General features: G+C 36.6%; 1 protein-coding gene across 3 annotated transcripts in view; it reads right to left on the bottom strand.

Annotated features, from left to right (window-relative positions):
- LOC134224697 (probable basic-leucine zipper transcription factor J) overlaps positions 1 to 13,308 on the bottom strand; it is a 70,340-nt gene that overhangs the window by 10,581 nt on the left and 46,451 nt on the right. For all 3 annotated transcript variants that reach the window (XM_062704220.1, XM_062704221.1, XM_062704219.1), the window contains exon 2: positions 4,041 to 4,513. In XM_062704220.1, the coding sequence (XP_062560204.1) occupies positions 4,041 to 4,513 (473 nt within the window). The remainder of the gene's footprint in view (positions 1 to 4,040; positions 4,514 to 13,308) is intronic.

Here is a 13,308-nt window from a genome sequence, read left to right as displayed (position 1 = left end):
ACGATGGGCAGGGCATGTTACAAGAATGCTGGACAGCATCCCTGCAAAGATGGTTTTCGCTTCCGATCTGGCAGGTACGAGACGGCGTCAAGCGCAGCTAGCGAGGTGGACTGACCAGGTACAAAACGACTTGGGGGCATTTGAGGATGGAGAGATGCAGCCTCGAACCGTGTATTGTTGATTCAGTGTTATCTGTTTAGATGTACACTAAATAAATGAAAAATAATACCTAAATATTGAGTTCTTTGCTAAAGTTGTCCTTAAAAACTTTAAACAATAGAATGAAACACTAAAAAAGAGATAAAATTTTGGACGGGAAAGATCAATTTATTCTCATGGCCGGAACAAATGATATTTCTTCTTTTGTCACATTTTTCTTTCGATAATAATGATAAAATAAAAACTGAAAGAAAAAAAAACATCAAACTCATTAGTTTCTTTGAAGAATTTTCTGGGAAAGTTGATAATTTAATCCTTTTTTCGGCCATAGTTTGAAATCCCCCCCCCCAAATAATTGAATTTGGCCACGAAATTTTAAGGGGAACGGGGACAGGAGAATATAATATTTGTTCCTGCCTAATAGCAGTACAAAAAATAATCCATCAACCAGTGAATCGTTGCTATTAATATTGTTATTTCGCTCTGACCTAGATTGCGTTTTGTGATATGTAGCAGTGTGCTCCGACAAATGCATTCGCAGCTGAATGTACACATTTTAAAGCCATCATCATCATCTTCTACCCAGCCCGCCAAACAGCGAAAACATACAAGACATACAAGCGTGCAGCATATCATACAAACCTTCAGTGCTGCCACCAGATACAAAGTCAAGAAACGCGCGGATATTGCATACAGCAAATATTGTCAGATTTTCTGGATATGATACACTGCGCGGCGTTTGTAATGTTCCCAAATGGGTACTTGCACAAAACTTCACGCGGCGAATGACTGTCGAAAGGTACGGCCGCGCCAAACGATACACCGCAATGCTATTCACCCATAAGAATCAAGTAAACGGGGTGCAAAAAGCGCGGCGGTAATTTTGCAATTTTGAGAAAATCAGGCAATACCTGTACCAAATAAAATGCGCCAGAAACACAATAATAATATGTGATTATTTCACTTATCAAAAGAACCGTTATTTTTGCCTTTCTCGTATACAAAGTATACGTAAAGGCTTTTTTTTGACTATTTTTTCAAATTAAATATTGGAAGGCATAAAATGCACCGAAGGCATAAAATGCACGACAATTCTCCGAAAATCGATTAATGGAATATCATTTCTGTTGTAGATATGCATCATAGTTAGCTTGCAATAAAATATTCAATCATAGTAGTCTATTTGTATAATGTCAGACAAACAATATTCAATCCATGGACCACGATGACGTCACGCGTCGATTTTCAGTAAGAAGAAAACCTCATCTGAGGGCAAAGTTTACAAAAAATGAACATCAACGTGAACATCCGGTGAACTAAAAGCTCCGAATTCACTCAAATGTTCATCGCCCGCAGCGGATGTCATTTTTTCGAGCGAAAAGAAGAAGGATCGTGGAAAAAGAAGACGCTCGTGGTTAAGTCCATTGTAGACCATTCCTTAGCCGTGCGGTAAGATGCGCGGCTACAAAGCAAGATCATGCTGAGGGTGGCTGATTCCGATTCTCGGTCCGGTCTAAGAAATTTTCGGGTTGGAAATTTTCTCGACTTTCCTGGGCATAAAAGTATCATCATGTTTAGCCTCATGATATACAAATGCAAAATGGTAACTTGGCTAAGAAACCTCGCAGTTAATAACTGTGGTGCTTAAGTGCTTAATGAACACTTAGCTGAGAGGCGGTAATGTCCCAATGGAGGATGTACTACCAATGAAGAAGAAAATTGTAGACCATTAACCTAGCTACACGCATTTTCCCTTAACTCTAAGAGATTGTGGACTAGGGTGTCCCAAAATTGGACCAAGTCTGGGATTTTGGGGGCTCAACCTTCAAATGAAAGCTTAAGGTATAACAAAAGAAAAATTGTTCTACGACAACTCTGGGAAATGACGTTTAGGGGTGGCCCCGACGCGTTCTATGAAAAAAGTGCATTTTTTATAGGTAACATCGAAAATACCGGTATATCGGAAAGAAATTCGATGAAACCCATCCATTTTATATTTTTTACATTTAACTTAGGGTCTATACTTTATGGTAAAACTTTGGTACCGCATATTTTAGCTCTATTTATTTTTCACTGATGCTTTAAATGCCCAAAAATGATGAATTTTTCTTAATATTTTTTTATTAATGCATCCAAAACGGGTATCCATCATGATGCTTTCGAAACTAGATATACAAGATGGGGAATTTTATAACGAATATTTTGCTAAAAATAGCAACCTTCTATCTCTATCCGTTTAAAAGTTATTCACGATTTACTGCAGCTTGGAAAAAGACTTTTTGAAATTTCGGATCATAATACCTGGATCATGTTTAAGTAAAAAAACGCCTACTTTTCCATACCAACCAAATGAGCGCTTTAATAACCAATATAGTATTCATATGAGTTGCATAAAATTGATTTTAATACTTATTTGAGTGTTATAATGGAAACCCAACGATGGACCAGCAGTAACATGAGTGACTACAAATTTTTCAGTTAGTCTGGGTGAGTGCTCAAATACATTGATGAATATGGTTTCAAAACTACCCATAGGTAGGTTCAGCTATCGTTTCATGGTTTGGTGAGCTGTGCAATGTTTCACGATAACATGGAAATTAATTGTTTTCTGACCAACTTGATTTTTTAACCAGCACGATCATGTGAAGTTAATCCGGCTGGATCTATGTATATCTAGTTTCGAAAGCATTATGATGGATACCCGTTTTGGATGCATTAATAAAAAAATATTAAGAAAAATTCATCATTTTTGGGCATTTAAAGCATCAGTGAAAAATATATAGACCTAAAACATGCGGTATCAAAGTTATACCATAAAGTATAGACCCTAAGTTAAATTTAAAAAATATAAAATGGATGGGTTTCATCGAATTTCTTTCCGATATACCGGTATTTTCGATGTTACCTATAAAAAATGCACTTTTTTCATAAAACGCGTCGGGGCCACCCCTAAACGTCATTTCCCAGAGTTGTCGTAGAACAATTTTTCTTTTGTTTTACCCTAAGCTCTCATTTGAAGGTTGAGCCCCCAAAATCCCAGACTTTGTCCAATTTTGGGACACCCTATTGTGGACCCAATGGTTTAGCCATAAAAGTCAATCTTGATAGAAATACGAGGCGAAATGAAGTCGAAAGTCGGTGTTGAAAAACTCCCGAACGAGGACTACTCTCAGTGATCATTCGGGGCAATAATGTTATTGGTACGTGAAACTTGTGGAAGTTCATCGTTGATTTAGCTCCAACCACGATGGATGGGCAACAGGGGACCGGAAGGCTCAAGCGACGATTACTTTACTGGTGGAGAAACGCTAACCTCCGCTTTTTCGAGATGCCACAACTGAAAAGGAAACTGGAATCGGCAGAAATGACAACACCAGAGTTCTGAAGACAATAATATGTTCTAGAATCTAGAGTATCAATCATCCTGTGATAAAAAGCTTTCATAAAGTGAAGATATTGAAGCACACATTTACAAGCTGGAGGAGCTGTTCTTAATTCTTGACACCTGGCAAGGCAATATTTGAGAGAAGATATTCAAGTGGCAATCCTGCTGTAAAATTTTTCTTTCGAGAACATTCGGACAATGTCGCTAGCTTTGAAGGACAACGAATTGAAGATAAATTTCGCTAAATGAAAAATTCTGGTTTATGCTAGGAAACTACACGAGACTAATTCCTCCGTTAATTAAGCTGCTCTCAAGGTTTGTAGAACTAAAAAAGCCTGTCGTATCTGAGAAAATAAAGGGCGCGAGAAACAATACAAGACCGAACGCAAGAACAATTACATTATGATGTATCAAATTTAATTCTAACGCGTTTCACTTCAATTATGAGATGGATGTTTTTGATAAATTAATTCAGTATCATATAAAAAATACTTACAAATCCAAATTATCACTCGAGAGTCCACTATCGGACGAGGCCGACGAACGAACCTGCTGCTCTGCATTCCGTTCGAAGGCGCTGAATTCATTCATGGCCTCATCGACTTCGACCTTGACGCCAGGTTTAACAATGCCGGTCATTTCATGAGGCGATCCACTGATGAACTCATCCTCGAAGCCGTTGCTGCTGCTGCCGCTGCTGTTGCTATTCGGAAAACCATGGAATTCCTGATCCGAGCTGAGCGACGAAGACGGTGACATGGCTTGATGGCCAATCGGCCCTATCGCCGAACCGTCCCCGTTCAACGGTCCACATAGATCTTCGTAGTTGAAACCATTCTGCAGGTTATTGATCAAACTGGACGCTATGTCGTCGGTCGCGCCGACAGAACCTTCGCTGAACAGCAAGTTCGTGTCCATCTGGAACAGATCCATAAAATCCTCCGACGAGTTCGAGGGCCACTCCGCCGGCTATAATGGAAGAAAGGAGAATGTGGAGAAAACTCGATTATTATGATGCGATGAAAGTTAACGTCATGCCAGGAATTGCATAACTCAATTACAGGATTTTGATTGTTTCATGGGCCATGACGGCGGTATAGGATTTTCGTCAACTGACGCCATCGACAACGCTTCAAAGGTTTCCCCTTTCTTTCACCTATGAGATACGTGAGAAGCATGTGTGTATACCTACTTCTTTATATTTATATCGGTAAGAAAGTGATCCAATTTGAGACAAGTATCCGTGAATGGCATATCTGTCCCATCTTTGCTGGATTTCCTATTAATATGGGACAAATATGCGATTCACGGTAGTATAGGGTAAAACAAGCAATTTAACCGAAAGTAAGAATATAGTTCTTTCGGAATGTTATAATACATATCCAGAAGAATTAAAGCTCCAGTAAACCTTTCTAAATAAAGCATTTAAATTTTAACAGCGAATTATTTTTTTTTTAAATAACAGCCTTAACCATTTTGCTTTAAAATCTCTTTACTAATATATTTTATTTATATTGCGATATCAATAAATTATCAGTAAATAAGCGCAACTAAATGGTTTGCAGTAGAACAAGGGTTAAACAAACATAATATTAGAGAGCATATACACTTCTATTGCAATAAATAGCCGTAACCATAATAGGCCACGACACCCTAGATCTATATCTGAAATTGTTTAATCATTGCGAAAAAAGACAGCTACTCCTTTACAACATTGCGGTTGATACCGAAGAAGAAACACCGAAATTCGAAAGTAAAACTTACGAAAGGCCACGGTTGAATGCAAGCGTTACGAAATAACGAAAAAATCGGTTTTCGGTTGACCGATCGACGAAAGTGAATAAGATAAAGTAGAAATGAAGTTATAAAGGGGAGTACAGTTGGATGAAGTGAAGTATGTAAATAAACTAGAAAGCAATGCTGACGGTGGTTTGGGTTATAATAAGCTCTGAATTTGTGGCTTGAAAATATTGGTTGAAATAAATACTAATATTGAATTTTACCTCACAATAAAATTAAAACACATAGAGATTCTATAGTTATACTAGAGTTAGTACAACCATTCTGTATTATGTAAGGTTTAGTTTTCATTTAAAATTCAAACAGTAAAAAGAATCAAATAAAACAACAAAGCCTAAAAATTTAATATCACAAAAATGTTGCAAACATTTCTATATTTCACGTTCACTTCAAAAACGAACTCAATTAGGAGGCCATTCGGTCGACAGTGTTATGCAAATCGACTCAGTTCGACGAACTACGATGATGTCTGTATATTTAGGGTGCCAATGAAAATCAACTTTTCGAATTTCAAAAACGGGTAGTGCTCAAAAGTTCCATCTACTCGAAAAAGGTCCCTAATGTAATGCAAAATGTCAGCTAAATCGGAATTAGTTGAGTGTTTGACCAAAGCGGTCAAAGTTTGACTGTTTTGAAACACGAAAAATTTCCTAAGGGGAGGAGGGAGTTACGGGAAAATTTCAAATAGATTTTTTTATGCCAGATCTGATGCCATCTAAAAAAAATTGGAAAAAAGTAACTTTTTGGTAATGTATGAAACGTCGAGATCTGGTGTCAACCAGAAAAAAATCAATTTCAAATCTTCTTGGGACCTTTGAAATCTATTTTTTTGATTGCCTAGTCAGTCCTAAAAGTCCTAAAATATCAAATTAAATAAAAAAAAAATTGGGATAACACCAGATCTCGACATTTCATGCATTTCTAAGATATTTAACATAAAAAAATCGAGCCCCAAAAATTTCGTTTGTCTCAAAAGGTCATTTTTTTTCAAAATATGTTTTTTCGGTTTTACACCAGCAGACCTTGATGTTTCATGCACCTGGCATAAAAAAACTTGATTTGAATATTTTCCCATAACGAAGGGCGATTGTGTAGAAATTTTGCATTAGGGACCTTTTTCGAGGATATAGAACTTTTGAGCACTACCCGTTTGTGAAATTCGACCGTCAAATTTTTGTCATACATTCCATTGGCATATGGTCAAAAATGTTCACCCGTTTGGTCACATGGCCTTTCTGCCAATCGACCATTTCGGGCAAATGATCTTTTCGGCTAAAAGACCATTTCAGCAATGACTTATTTGGCCAAACAACTTTTTTGGCCAAACGACCAATTCCAAACGGTTATTAGACTGAAAATGGTTCGATCGAACATTTCATTTGGCAAAAATTACATACAGCCAAAAGGGGCATTTGCCACAAAAAGTTGTTTGCCTTTTGGCCGAAAAGGTCGTTTGATCGAATAGATGATTTGGACGAAAACGCTGTTTGGTAGCAATAATCGTTTGGCAGAAAGAGCCATTTGGCCCTAGAATGTCCTTTCTGCTAAACGACATTTTTTGCCAAACGACTATTTCGACTATATGGCATTTTTGACAAACTGAGCTATTCGACCAACCGATTTTTTTAAGCCAAAGGAACGACCAAATGACATTTTCGACGAAATAATTTTAGCCTAGATGGGCTTATGTCAAACGACACGTGAGTAATTCTCGCTGAAACCGGGCCACTATTTACACGAGGTTCTTAAAAATGCCTAAATTTATATTCTTTCGAAGGCTTTCGGCGAGTATATTGAGGATCCGAGTTAAATTCTTCAGAAAGATGAACCCCTCGTTAGTTATACACGAAATCATTTTAATGGACCCCTCGATTTTTGTCAATTCTTGACTCACCAAAACTATCATAACTCCAGCATTTCTCAACCGATCGTAGAGATCAGCATATCGTTGGAAAGAGGAAGAGTGTATCCTCAATTTGCAATAGTTAAAATAGAATCAGCCATATTGAATTTGGACGCCATCTTGGATTTCTTTTTAAAAACTATTTTTACGCCAGGTTTGCAACCACCAATTTTGAATATTAATACATCGATAGAAATCTTAGCTTATATTGTGTATTGTGTCCAAAAATCTCAGGTGTATGTTTTTTCTATCAAAAGTTATGTATTATTTATCAATACCAAAATTCTTGAATTGTTTAATACAATAACTTGAAAACGGCTCCGTTATGCTTAAAACTTTTGAGCCCTTCAAATAAAATACTGTTGTAGATATGCTTTTCATTTTTGAAACATATTTGGCTTAGAATAGTGTATGAAAGCAAGGAACTGACGTCGTAGTACCATAATAACCATAAAAATAATGTTTGTTGTTCAGATGGCCCTTCAAAACATAATTTGGTAAATCGTACATAACTTTTGATAGACAAAACATACACCTGAGATTTTTGGACACAATGCACAATATAAGCTAAGCTTTCCATCGATGTATTAATATTTAAAATCGGTGGTTGCAAACTTGGCGTAAAAATAGTTTTTAAAAAGAAATCCAAGATGGCGGTCAAATTCAATATGGCTGCTCCTATTTTTATTATCGCAAATTTAGGATACACTCTTCCTCTTTCTAATGGTATGCTGATCTTTACGATCGGTTGAGAAATGCTGGAGTTATGATAGTTTTGGTGAGTCAAGAATTGACAAAAATCGAGGGGTCCATTAAAATGATTTCGTGTATAACTAACGAGGGGTTCATCTTTCTGAAGAATTTAACTCGGATCCTTAATATAGTTGCCGAAAGCTTTCGAAAGAATATAAATTTAGGCATTTTTAAGAACCTCGTGCAAATAGTGGCCCGGTTTCAGCGAGAATTACTCATGTTCGGCCTTGTGGCCCTCGGTCAAATATTACTCTATTATATATCTATAAATATTCAATAGAGAAGCAATAATGAAGATCTTTGGTTACGCCGGTGGAGCTTAAGACCTTGCTTCAGGAATTTCTCAGACGACTAAGAACATCTGATGTGAACACATTCTATTATATGCTCCACAAGAGGACATGTAACATACAGACCCCATTCGATTTTGGCAACACAAATTTTTGTTATTTTTTTAAGGATAAACGCCTAAATAACGAAATTTTCGTAAAACAAATTGATTACACCCCGAAACCGACGAAATTTTGTTTTTTGTTTTTTTAAGTTTAATCTTTAGATTTCAAAACTCGCGTAAAAAAGACTCATAGTGTCTCTAGCATCACAAAAAGTGAAGAAATGTTGAAATATCATGATAAAACCATTCGATTTTGGCAACATAAATGTTCCGATCGTGTTGCCAAAATCGAATGGGGTCTGTGTTCAAAACGAGCCGAATGATCTTTGGTTACGCGTGTAGACCCTAAGGCCTTACATCATGGAATTCTCGGATGACTAAGAACATCTGTTGTGAACATATTATATCAAATGTTTAACAAAGGGCATGTACTATATTTCGAACAGCTCAAATGAACTTTGGCTACGCCGGTAGAGCTCAAGGCCTTAGTTCAGGGACTTCTCGGATAACTAAGAACGCTTTATTCCATTAAATTCTTGGATAACCGGAGCAGTAGATCACATGTAGCAACATAATAAGCATAGGATCTCGTGCATATTTTTTTGTAGCTTCCAACAAATATGCATTTTACTTTTAAACGATTTTTCAAAAATACGCGTTTTTTTACACGATTTCTCGAAAATACACGATTTTTTTTGCACACACACACATCAATCGTGTAAAAAAAAGAATTCAGTGTTATTTCAGTATGCTCAAAAGCTTGTCGAAGTCCCCCATATGTGTTGTCTCTTTCATGAACTGAGCGTCTTTACTGTAGGATCACTCAAAAACGAACCTTGGAAAATTGGCCAGATCGCACCGGGGGCTCAAAAATTATTGTCGAAATACATTTTCTTAAATGCATCATTAGAGCTAGATGTATTGATCAGTTTTGGTTTTTGTCAATTTAGAACGATTTTGTTTAAATTAGGTGTATGAAAAAATCCGTGAATCTCTTCGATTTCACGAGATCTGATATATTTCGCACACTAATCCAACAATATACTTTCCGAGTGTCCTGTGTATGTTCCAATTTTGTTATGTTTTATGGAAAAGGAACAAAAATTTTATAAATATTGAGATATTTTACAGGATGAAGCATCCGTGAACACATGAATCAAATATTTTTTTTAATTTCTATTTTTTTAAATTAGGTTAATTTAAAGGCTTTTCAGAGGCCAAGTTTTTTTTTTGACGTGACCTACGTCTCAGATACTCGGATACAGGGTGTAAAACGAAAAATTCAAAATTGCGGATCATCACGAAATTATGTAAGATTCTAAACGTTGAAAGCGCGTTCCTCTTTCGATTGATTTTTGAGATTTTTATCGAGAAGAGAATCGACTTGGAAACTCTCTACCAATGTGCCAGTTGTATCGTAACTTTTAATAGTCAAAGTTAAACTATTAACAAAAATATGAAACCCTTCTAAGCATGTTATCATCAAAATGTAAGCAATCAACTTTGGGATGCATTAACCACACTACATCGAATCCAACAGATATGAAATCGAGAAAGGCATCATCACCATTGGGGAATAAACAATTTTAATATTTTAAGTTACGCCAGAAGTTTTGTTCGAAACCAGTGACATAAGTAATCAAATGAATTATCTTATAATATTCAAGCATGATAGCACTAAATGCCTTAATGCACCAAACTGTACGTAGTTTACGTCGGGCGGTCGTGTCCTCTACACAACCCTTCTGATTATTCATTTTAAAAGAAAAGCACCTATCTTACGTAAAGCACTACTAAACGATAAACTTTTTTTATTTATTGTGGAGTTTCTTTCAAAAAAGTGTTAATAAAATTGTCCCTTATTCATTGGTAGAAAAGATAAACAAATTCCAATTGAATAAAAAAACCGTCATGAGAATGTCTTTCCCAGCTAATTATTTCTTTCTTATTAATAAAGCCGAATGGATAAAAATAGAGTTTAACTGAGACTAACTGACCTGTGACAAGCTGTAGCCAACATTAGAGAATAATGCGGCTTACTAGTTTCTGTTCTATTATTGGCAAAAGAATGTTTGTAGAGCAAGCTTTATCAGGCTCCGTTCAGAGTGTTTTGACTAAAACCAATTAATTCATCAATGATTGAACAAAGCCTATCAATGTTGTCTTTTCCTCAATATTCTTAGTGTAAGGGTTTCTTCTATATAAATTAAATAGTCATAGCTAGTCAATGATGTGTAGTAACTACGCTGCTCGCTAGTCGGTGGTAGTAAACCGGTATTTCCCCAACCGTGGATAACAACCGGCAATCGCACACACGCTACTCAAACATTTACCTATTCAAAGCATTCAAAGAGCATTTGCGTGCGACCGAATAAGCTCTCTCTGTAAACTTTTTTTTTCTCGCAGTCGAATGTGACTTGAAGCTGATAAAAAGCACGTGGCTGGAAACTGCCGACGTATGCAAGTCGTATATGTCCGGAGATTGTACGAATTCAAATTGGAAAGGAAACCTGTTTTAATCGTACGCCGAGGTGACCGCGAGAAGCCGCTCGTTCTCTCACACAAGCAGTGCGCCCGCTGGGAGACATGGGCAACGTCAATCTGCCACTGCCAGCCAGGCTATGACGCAATTTTTCTGCACAGCGATTAAACAAAACCGAAGCATAATTGTATCTGCGGGGCAACTATGATCGAACCAAGTCGATTCTGATCTGTCGAAGAGTAGGTGAAACTTCGATTGTCTACGATAAATGGGTCATGGTGCACTGCATTGTCACGAATAACGTATGGAACTACCACCAGCGATACATGCAGACGTATACGCACGCGTCGCGTCTGTTTACTTAATTACAGCATATAGGACTGGCATACAAAATTCGTGGCAACGAATGTAACGGGACCTGAAATTCTTCTGAATGTTTTCGCTTCCCAGCGAGGGGATTTTGGTTCGATGTTTTGATTTAGTAGTCAAGGTACACATTGAGAATGGTTAGATTTGGTTAGTCAGAGTTAAAGTCACAGATGACTAAATCGAATTTTAAGGTTGCCGTTCTTTAAATTTTTTTACGTAACCAAATAATCATTTTGGTCAAGCGGATTGGAGGAAGAATGGCTCAATAATTCGAGGAGAAAGTAGTTCTACCACTTCAACTTACGTGGATAACTAACTAACCTGTGTGGTCGACCCCTATGTTTGTATTATTACGAAGGTCGCTCTTATTGATTACACTAGTCAACAGTGTTTTACTCCCTTCAACCATTCCTAGTGTACTTGAAAGATTTTTCTTCGCTGAATTCAGTCATGTGTTCAGATTTTTTGTAACACGTCCAGTTTTTGAGAAAAACGGGTTTAAATTCACAAAACTATACGTATTCTTATGGGAATTTGGTTTCTCTGTTCTGTAAAGCTGGTTTTCGGTTTATAACTTTGAAAAAAAGGTTTGAATTATATAGAAGAAATCGTACAAGATCTAAGCAAGTTGTTGATTCTTATTTGACACGTTCAATTGTTGTGGAAAACGGAATTCACAAAAGTACGTATTTTCATAGGAATTTATTATCTCTCCTATGCAAAGTTGAATTTCGGCTCCTCACTTTTAGAATAAAGTTTGAATTTTGTAGAATGGGCCTTGTAGAATGCATGTGGGTTATTGGATTTCATTTGGCACGTACATTTGTTGTGAAAAACGGAATTTCATTCACAAAAGTACGTATTTTCTTTGACATTTGGTTTCTCTCCTTTGCAAAGCTGAATTTCGGCTCCTCACTTTTAGAATAAAGTTTGAATTTGGTGAAATGGGTCTTGTAGAATGCATGTGGGTTGTTGGATTTCATTTGGCACGTTCAATTGTTGTGAAAAACGGAATTTCATTCACAAAAGTACGTCTTTCCATAGAAATTTGTTTTCTCTCCTCTACAAAGCTGAATTTCGGCTCCTCATTTTTAGAATAAAGTTTGAATTTTGTAGAATGGGCCTTGTAGAATGAATGTGGGTTGTTGGACTTCATGGCACGTACATTTGTTGTAAAAACCGAAATTTAATTCACAAAAGTACGAATTTTCATAGAAATTTGTTTCCTTTCCTCTACAAAGCTGAATTTCGGCTCCTCACTTTTAGAATAAAGTTTGAATTTTGTAGAATGGGCCTTGTAGAATGCATGTGGGTTATTGGATTTCATTTGGCACGTACATTTGTTGTGAAAAACGGAATTTCATTCACAAAAGTACGTATTTTCTTTGACATTTGGTTTCTCTCCTCTGCAAAGCGGAATTTCGGCTCCTCACTTTTAGAATAAAGTTTGAATTTGGTGAAATGGGTCTTGTAGAATGCATGTGGGTTGTTGGATTTCATTTGGCACGTTCAATTGTTGTGAAAAACGGAATTTCATTCACAAAAGTACGTCTTTCCATAGAAATTTGTTTTCTCTCCTCTACAAAGCTGAATTTCGGCTCCTCATTTTTAGAATAAAGTTTGAATTTTGTAGAATGGGCCTTGTAGAATGCATGTGGGTTGTTGGACTTCATGGCACGTACATTTGTTGTGAAAAACGAAATTTCATTCACAAAAGTACGTATTTTCATAGAAATTTGGTTTCTCTCCTCTGCAAAGCTGAATTTCGGCTCCTCACTTTTAGAATAAAGTTTTAATTTTGTAGAATAGGCCTTGTAGAATGCATGTGGCTTGTTGGATTTCATTTGGCACGTACATTTCTAGACCAACATTTGAAAAGGGCGTAACAGCCAAAATTTATTCCTTCTGATTCTTCGTCTACATATATAGCTATATATGTGGACAAAGAATCAGAAGGAATAAATTTTGGCTGTTACGCCCTTTTCAAATGTTGGTCTAGATTTGTTGTGAAAAACGAAATTTAATTCACAAAAGTACGTATTCTCATAGAAATTTGTTTTCTC

The sequence above is a fragment of the Armigeres subalbatus genome, chromosome 3 (assembly GCF_024139115.2).
Source record: "Armigeres subalbatus isolate Guangzhou_Male chromosome 3, GZ_Asu_2, whole genome shotgun sequence".
Taxonomy (NCBI): domain Eukaryota; kingdom Metazoa; phylum Arthropoda; class Insecta; order Diptera; family Culicidae; genus Armigeres; species Armigeres subalbatus.
This window is presented reverse-complemented; position numbering and strand designations above follow the sequence as displayed.